Source organism: Vigna radiata, chromosome 5, assembly GCF_000741045.1.
Source record: "Vigna radiata var. radiata cultivar VC1973A chromosome 5, Vradiata_ver6, whole genome shotgun sequence".
NCBI lineage: Eukaryota > Viridiplantae > Streptophyta > Magnoliopsida > Fabales > Fabaceae > Vigna > Vigna radiata.
This window is the reverse complement of record NC_028355.1, coordinates 11,475,125-11,484,063: the sequence shown is the minus strand read 5'-3', so window position 1 is coordinate 11,484,063 and position 8,939 is coordinate 11,475,125. Positions and strand designations below refer to the sequence as shown.

The 8,939-nt window shown below is 37.4% G+C and overlaps 2 protein-coding genes across 2 annotated transcripts; one reads left to right on the top strand and one right to left on the bottom strand.

The window, feature by feature from the left end:
• Nucleotides 1-230: 230 nt before the first annotated feature.
• LOC106760322 lies at nt 231-1,850 on the bottom strand. The gene has a single exon (XM_014643771.1). The coding sequence runs from the start codon at nt 1,848-1,850 to the stop codon at nt 231-233; it is 1,620 nt and encodes a 539-aa protein (XP_014499257.1).
• A 3,279-nt stretch (nt 1,851-5,129) lies between these two features.
• On the top strand, nt 5,130-5,922 carry LOC106761696. Its single transcript, XM_014645266.2, has one exon. The coding sequence runs from the start codon at nt 5,256-5,258 to the stop codon at nt 5,679-5,681; it is 426 nt and encodes a 141-aa protein (XP_014500752.1). The 5' UTR covers nt 5,130-5,255; the 3' UTR covers nt 5,682-5,922.
• Nucleotides 5,923-8,939: the final 3,017 nt, after the last annotated feature.

Here is an 8,939-nt window from a genome sequence, read left to right as displayed (position 1 = left end):
CGTCCGAGTAGGACGTTGTACGCCGTGTTGGCCTCTACCGGAAAATACCTTATCTTCATCTCCTCACTATCCCTTCCGGTTCCCAAATGAGTCCGTAGATCGATATACCCCCTCGTGTCTACCCGTTATCCGGCAAAGCCCACTATTTGTTCGTCGTACGGTACTATGAGGTCTTCTGAGAGGTCCATCTGGGAAAACGTTTTCCAATAAAGGATGTTGATCGAGCTTCCCTAGTCGACTAGCACTTTACTGACCCCGTATTGTGCGATTTCTACAGTTATCACCATCGGATCGTCTTGATCCGGGTCGGGCGCATGAAAATCTTCATCAGTGAATGTGATGGGGGGCATGGTTCTCTTTGGGACGTCAACGACATGTATGGACCGTAGTGCCCGGATACTCCTTTTCCTTGCTGAGGAGGTAGAACCTCCTCCCGCGAATCCCCCGGATATTGTATTTATTACTCCTCGCAACGGACGTCGCCTGTCTCCTTCCCTGCTGTGACTCCTGCTCCTTCTTTCACGCTTGTTGTCTTGTGAAGGTCTATGGTTCCGAACGTTGGCATCTCGCTCCTGCCTTCGGGGGCTTCTCGGTCTGTAGCTTCGTCTTGGAGGGCTCCTCAGCCTGGGACTTGGTAACCGGTCGGGGTACTGGTCAGTTACGTTCGCCTTCACGTACTGCTGCAAGCGCCCCACTCGGACTAACTCTTCGATCTTGTCCCTAAGCGTCACACATTCCTCCGTGTCGTGGCTCGAGTTTTTGTGATATAAGCAGTGTTTGGTTAGATCTGCCCCCGGGGGGGTGGGTCGCCTTAATGGGGTTTGCATGATCTGCGTGTTCAATGCTTCTTGTAGTATCCGGACCCTAGGGGTATTGAGAGTGGTGTATTGTTGGAAACGTGGGCCTCTCGGTCCTTCTCTGCCTTTCTGCCCGTTCTGTCGGTTCGCCTGTCCCTTGGTCCTCTTCCCGTCGGTTTTATCCGCCCTAGCTTCCTGTACCTCTTTCTGGTATTGTTGCTTCATGTTCTCTACCCTTGTTTCATCGGTCGCCCGTTGCCTAAGTTCCTCCATTGTCCGAGGCGGGTTCCGACAGATACTATCCTTGAACGGTCCTGGCCTGAGGGCCGGCATAACGTATTGGAGAGCGAGTTCTAGGCCGAGCCCCTTAACTCTCCGTACCGTTTTCTGGTACCTATCCATAAAGGTTTTCAATGGTTCCTCCTTACCCTGCTTAAGGTTCATCAAATCTACCACTGTCACATCTTCCATATTGCACGCAGCAAACTGTTTTTTGAACATTTCGCCCAAGCTCTTGAAGTTCTCGATAGAGTTAACCGGCAATGAGTTAAACCATTCCAGGGCCTCTCCTTCCAGAGATAAGGAGAATGCCCGACACCAAATGGCGTCACAACCGGTACGAAAGGTCATGGCGTTGATGAATGATTTGACGTGGGCGATCGGATCGGATGTCCCATCATACATTTTGAATTGAGGGGGCATGAATTGCTCTGATATATGTACCTCCATGATCTCCCGTACAAAGGACACTAGGACGGTCGACTCCTCCACTTTAACCAGTAGCCGGCTGTCTTCCTTATTCACCTTCTCTTCTCTTCCTTCCGCCCGAGCACTACTATTTTCTCCCTCCAGCGGTATTTGCTTTTCGCCAGCACCTTCGCCCTGCTCACCTCCGGCTACTCCACTCTTGCTCTTGGTGATCTGAGCCAAGCACTCTGCCCGTACTGCTGCCATCTCCTCCTCATGCTTTCGCTGCATTTCCATCATCCTTTGCTCCATCAACCTCATCACCTCCGTCTGATCCTCGGCACTAGTATTTCTTGTGGTCACCATTGATTATAATCCTCCGGCCCCACGGTGGGCGCCAAAATGTTCCAGATGATTTGGATCTCCCTACACAATTACTCAAACCACTGTCGCACTTCCACCGTCCGTCCTTAAAGCGTCGTGTTCCTGTTGATCTTGATCGGCCGGGTACCTGTTAAAAGTACTCCGACGCTCAAGTCAGTTCTCAGATTCACTTATATAGATAGAAAGAGAAAGTTATCACAACAGCATAAATGCACCAATAAATGTCCTTACCTACTGTTACCTTTGACCTCTATTTATAGTTTTTGTGATGGACCGATAATTAACTTTTCTTAATCACGGCCCAACATTGGCCCAATTGTTTATAATCCTAATTAGCTCATTATTGATGTTCCAATAATGATCTAGCCACCCATTGCCGACTATCGATAAATAATCGATTGTCCGCTCTGGGGGCCGTCCGGTCACGCCGGACGCACTTCCCTGAGAATATCACCAGGGAAATCCAAGCGTTATATGCGAACACTTATCGCCGGACGTCCTTCCATATTATAGCATTTCCGTTGTGGATGTTCGGACGTCCTCCCCAGTACAGGCTCCCTTGTTGTTCTCTTTCTTGTATTCTTTCTTGTTGAGCAATAAATCCGAGGTTATTCATCAGTTTTCTTTACTCTGTAGTGTGTTGAGTGAGTGGAAGATACGGTTTCTTGACCAAAAACCTATCACTACCACATAAACGGTTGTAAAAAAATTATCAAAAAAAAGTTATTAATTTTTTTTTCCTAAAAAAAAGAATTAGCTAAATATGGGAGGCAGGGCGATGATTGAGAATTCTTTTTACGTATTCCTTGATTGCAACTTTTTGTGTTTGTACTCTATAATCTTTTTTGAACTCACAGTCAGAGAAAAATTCCCTACTTCTATTTCCAAGTGCAATTTTGTCTGTTTCAATTTACTGATACATTGTGTATCTTACAATTAACTACCCTGTAACTCTCCTTCTATGGTTCCACCAAATAAATATTTCAATGCTTATCTACAATTTAAAAAGAAATGACAAATTTAAAGCAAGAGTCTTTACCTAGCAATAAGCCTCCAACTCTAAAGTTTGAGGTTCTATTTTCGCAATTGTTGTATTTTAGTGGTTTCTCTTGTGCCATCGAAAAGGAAAGAAATGGTTAGTTCATCCAAAACGAAGTGCAAAGCTCTTGTTCATAAAGTCTTTGAGCTTGTAGTCAGAAAAATGAGAAGTTTTAGGTACTCGGGAAAATCACCACCTACCCCTTCAGGTTTACAGGAGAATTGTTGAACAATTTATTTTATCATTATAAGATAAAGTATATGGATGGTGATGAATTTTTTTTATATTCTAAAAAATTATAACAATTAATAATAAATGAGGTTGTAGCTAAGTTGGATATATCATCTGTCTGGCAATTAGAAGGTCTCGAGTTTGAATCTTAGTGAGAGGAAATATTTTTCTTTTCTTTGGACGCATATGACACTTCTTAAGTGAGTTTATAGCTTTATTCGTTAGGCCAACACGTTGTTGGGCGAGATTAAGGTTTCAGATTCTATCTTTAAACATCTCGTAGAAATCCTTCTCTTTGATAAACTGAGTAAAAGTCTCAAAATAGAAGAATTTTAAAGGTTAAATTATAAGTGACTTTGTTTTGAAAGAGGAAGGTGTTTTGGAGGAGTAAGTCAAGGGTGAAGGGTTTAGTTGCAATGTTTGAATATTCTTTGTTTTATATGATTAATGTTAAAAGCATGATTTGGAAATTTTGATGATGAAAATCTAGTTTCTTTTGGGTTAATGAAGGTGTGGGGGTGTAGGTTATATTTCTATAAACAATTATTATGAAATAGGAAAATTAGTTTTGATTTATGTTGTGACGATGTTTATTTTATTTTTTCAAGATCTTTAGAAGAGTTTTTATGTTAATTATGTTGAGATTTTTTGGTTTTAATGATTAATTCTGAATATGAGGTTTTAATTGAGTATGTTTAAAAATTGAGAAAGATGATATTTTGAAGGGAATAATGGGTTGATTTTAACTTGTTTTTTCTAAAGTGATTATAAAAGAAAAAATTTGATATTTTATGAGTTGTATGAGAATTTTGGATGAGTTAACAAGATAGTTTTACATGAATATATGATTACGATTTGTTACATGAAATCAAGGAGGTTGTTTAGAAGAATCATTTGTTTTATTAGTCGGGGAGGTTGTAGAATTCTGTATAAGTCTAAATTTGTTTCATTAGTAAAGAAGGTTGTAGAACTTTGTTCGAATATGTGTTTCTTCCATTGATCTAGGAGGTTGTAGGACTCAATGTTAGTTTGAGTTTGTTTCGTTGAATGAGTAAATTGTAGATCTCTATAAGAGCTAAAGTTAGTTCATTAATTGGAGAAGTTGTAGGATTCTATGTGAATTTGAATTTATTCAATTAATTGAGCAAGTTGTATCTCTTTACAAGAGAATTCATTTTCTACTTCTTGAAAAATAATTTTTTATGACTATTTATTATGATATTTATCGTAATAGATTAAGTAGTGACATTTTAATAATAAAAATAACACATAATAAGTGGATGTTTGTGATGAAAACTTATTATGACAAGTATTCTTATCATAGTAGTTTTTATTATGTCTTTTAGTCATCGTTTATTATAATATGTTGGATACGGTGAAAAATTAAAATTATATTAAAAATGATTATTCTGGAGATACTTTTATGTTTACAATCTTTGTTATAGTTTTAAGTATTACTTCTCAAATTTTTGCTCCAGCAGAAATCATGTTATCCAACCGTTTCTTTTGTTTAACCTTAAGAAGTTGACCTCATGGAAAGGCAGAAAAAAAAAAAAGAGAAGTAATTTCTTTTGTTGTTATTTTTCATTCTTGTCTTCTAAACACTTTCTTTAAAGTTAACATTTTTTTGCGTATTCACACATTTGTTGTTATTTTAATCTTTAAACGTAATTATGTACCGTTTTTCAAAAGTACTTCCACATGTTCAGTAAAACTTTTCAAAAATGACATTAAATAATTAAATTTATAAATAGCCAAATTTTAAAATTTGTAAAATAATAACCATATTAGAAATAAAAGTATTATTATAAAAAAATATGTACAATATATATAGAGGGATATGAATTTCTTTCTATATTAAATTATTATATTTAAAATGAAAATTAATTTTACAAACATTAACTAAATGTTGGAACTACATATTTTAATTTTAATTTTGTTTTAAATTAACTTTTAACTCCTTTTGCTACGTGATCGGTTCCTAGATTATTTTGTAACCTCTGAATGTAAGAAACAGCAAACAAGAGACAAGATGAAACTCAATAAGAACAGAAAAAGTTAGGAATCTGAATAGACAACGTTAGCAAAAGGTTATTGTTCACACGCTCCAATCAATAATGTCTTCTTTTTCACCTACAACGCTTTTTCTTTCAGTCATGCTTCTTCTGGTGACGGGAAGTATGAGTGCGGTGGCCATATCCACGGCCGCCACCGTAGAACGCTGCCTGAGACTGCAACTGAATCCCCCTCCTCCGCCACCGGCAAGATCAGAATCCCGTTCACGCTTAGATCTAAATCGCATCATCTGCAGAGACACGTTTCGCGCCGTTGCTGTATACCTCCGTACAACGGGGAAACTGCCATCGGATTACGTGGTGGCGCTCTGTCACATCTTCCACGACAATGAAAAAAAAGTTGAATGCCAGGTGGCGCGCACGTTCAGGCCTTACGATTTCCACAGGCTCCTGGCGGGTCGCACGTGCGCCAGCATCCGAAAGAGGCAACACGCGATCACACCTTCCTCTTTATCCTCTTCAATGTAACACAGATTAATTGGATACAGCTAGCAATAATTAATCGCTTTGGTGAACAACAATAAAATTAATATTTCTTTCATTAATCTTTTCGACTTCGATCTGTCATTCCACCAGTGAGTTGTGTGAAATCAATTATTGTTGCTGTTTTCAATGCGTAGTTTTCTTTTCCAGTTATTGAATGAATGAATTCGATAACGTGTTCGTGCACCTATCTTTAACAGTGTGTCTTTGAATTTTAATTTTTGCACCTTTTGCATTGAAGATACTCTCAATTATACCCAGAATTATGCAATTTTCTTGATTTGTTTGGTGTTTTTGGTGTTCCTGTGATCTAAGATATGTTGTGTGGTAGGGACGACATGTTGATGTAACCGAACATTTAGGAGATAGGCTTAGAGTGTTGGACACATGTAGTCTTGTTATTATGGTATGTATGTTGGAGGAAAGGGAAGCCCATGGCCCAGGTGGCACAAGTTCAGGGATAAAAGACCTCATTCTTTGTTTCTTCCTAATCAGTTTCACGTCTGACTTCCATCACTATGAATACCTTATTGGATTTTCTGGAACCTCTCAACTAATATTTATTTTTTATTAAATTTTATGCTAATATATTTAGTATTCTTTTACTTCTGTTTTTCTTTTAACTCCAATTTGATTCAACTTAATTTAACTTTTTTAACTTAGGTTAGATTGAATATCAGTATATCACCCAATGAAATAAATTTAAAAAAAAAGTACAATAAATTTAAATAAAATTAATGAATAGTTTTTCAAAATTATAATCATATATAGGAAGAAGTGTCACCTAATTTAGTTTTCATTTTAATTTTTATTGTACTCTTCACTTTAAATAGCTTAAGTTTTACAAGCTTAAATACAGTATTTGAACTGCTATTATCCAGAATTTAACTTTTAAATTAGAGTTTAAACTCTAACTTAAACAATTTTTTTTCCAATTTTGTTTGAGTTGATTGAATTATAAGGTTCAATTATATTATGTTCTTTTGTTAATTAATATTGTTTCAAATAGATGAATTCTTGTAAAAACGTGAAAATTTTGGGATAATGAAATGCGTAACTTTATTTTATTTTTTATTCATCTAGCTTCTAGTTTATCTAAAATGGATTGTGTTTTGGAGTATAGGGTTAAGGTTAACTCTCCTAAACATTATCTCGATTCTAGCTCTTCAAATACATTTTTTTTTTCTCAATTGTCGTTCATCCAATACTATTAGAAGGATATATGTAAAAGATACTTTGATGTCAAAGTGAGTCTGAGTTTGATAGTTTAGATATTTAATACATATTAAATGTGATCATCTACTTATTTACATCAAACATGTGTTTATAGATTTCAAAGTAGGTCTTCGATTAGTGTTGGCGTAATTGTGGCTCATTTAATGATAATTACATTTTGTCTTAGTTTGATTAGTATTAGAAGTAATTTCCTTATAGTTTGATTGTTCAACTTGTTGGTAGTATTCGCACAGTCACGAAGATAGTCTGTGGTCACGTTTGTTGTGTGGTTTACCGGAAAGACTGTCCTATCCATAGTTGATCAGATGATCGTACGGTACACAGGCCTCCCAAGTGCGAGCTTATCGTGATAGGCATAGGGGATTGTAATGGTTTGTTATTTTGACCGCCCGACCAATTTTGAGGGAATTTTGGTCTCTTTTTTATTCATTCAGCTATCCTTGGACCAATCAGTGAGTGCTTATTTTGGTTCTTGAGGATATGAACATTGAAGGAAAGTTATAGCTATTGAGATATAGATGCATGGTGCATTGATCTTCGTATGTTCCAAAAAATGAAGAGTTGTATGCTATGAATCGTTAGGTCTAGCTTAATTTAATGGTTGAAGATGGCCCATTGGGAGACCACCATTGCCTATAAATAGTGGTGAGCCTCAATGTCATTTTCATCACTACTTTCAATTCTTCTCTAACAATCGAGCACCCATATCTCTTTACTTTCAGGTAATAATGTCGACCGTTTTTTGTGTCTTTGTTTGAGGAGAACAGATGTCGGTCGGTCCAAATTTTATAAGGGAGTCAATCGACCAAAATTCCCTTTTTATTGGATAGAGAACCCTCAGAAAATAACTTTGTGGCACAAGACTGTAATGACACCAAAAGAGTTGGAAATGATCGACATTATCGATCAATTACCCCGTCGCATCCCTTTCCAAAGTCTCATCAGTTGTCTTGGGTCTCAAAACCTCTAAAATGAGGTGTTTGGGAAGATTTCATTTTGCTCACATTTTCTAACCCATCGTTGTTAGCTTGGCTAAATTATGTGTTTCTTTTTAGAAATTAGGTTTAAACCCTTTTTTGGTCCCTAAGTTAAGTTCTGATGTTCAATTTAGTCCCTGCTTTTAAAAATGTCAACCTTTAGTCCCTATGATATGAAAAATGTATCAAATTAGTCCTATTCGTCAACAAATCACAAGTTTTTCTTTAAGTGATTTGTTGTTCATAACACCTTCTGTTAACAAATCACAAAATATTGGATACCTAGGTATGAAAACTTGTGATTTATTGTTCATTAAGTGCTGTCATGAGGACTGATTTGATACATTTTTCATATCATAGGGACTAAAGGTTGACATTTTTAAAAGCGGGGAGTAAACTGAACATCAGAACTTAACTTAGGGACCAAAAAAGGGTTTAAACCTAGAAATTATATCTTCTCACGGTCCAAAGGAGGACCTTTTTATGAAGATTTCCATTCAGTGAATGACTAGATGTGAAAGTGCCTTTGACGTTGGATCAAGCGTTGTTTTGACTACGACAAAATGTCCTCTCGTTGTAGAGAAAGGTCGGGAATAGGGCCCTACTCATCCTGTATAGAGGATCGTGTGGCCTACAACTTTGGCTCCCGAACCAACACCCATAATAGTCGTCCCACCAACAGGTCAAGACAAAAGGAAGAGGAAGTTTCACTGTCATAGTAAGAAATCCTTTTCATCCCAAAAGAAAAGTCATTGAAATGTTAGGCCTTCTTTTTCTCTACCAGCGGGGGCATTCGATCTCAACTTCCGAGCAGGGGAAAAGACAAATTTTTCCTCGGTAATCAAGGAAAGAAACTAGGTAAAGAAAATGTCTCAATAGGTGGCATTGGATGTTGCATTAGAGCTAACTGTCCCAACGACGCTTTGTACTATACTTGCAGCAAAATGTGATGACGGAGGCGTTGCCTTGCTTGAAGAGAGGTTGGCTGCCTCACAAGCCAAGGTAAGAGTATGTTGTAGCCAAGGTATCT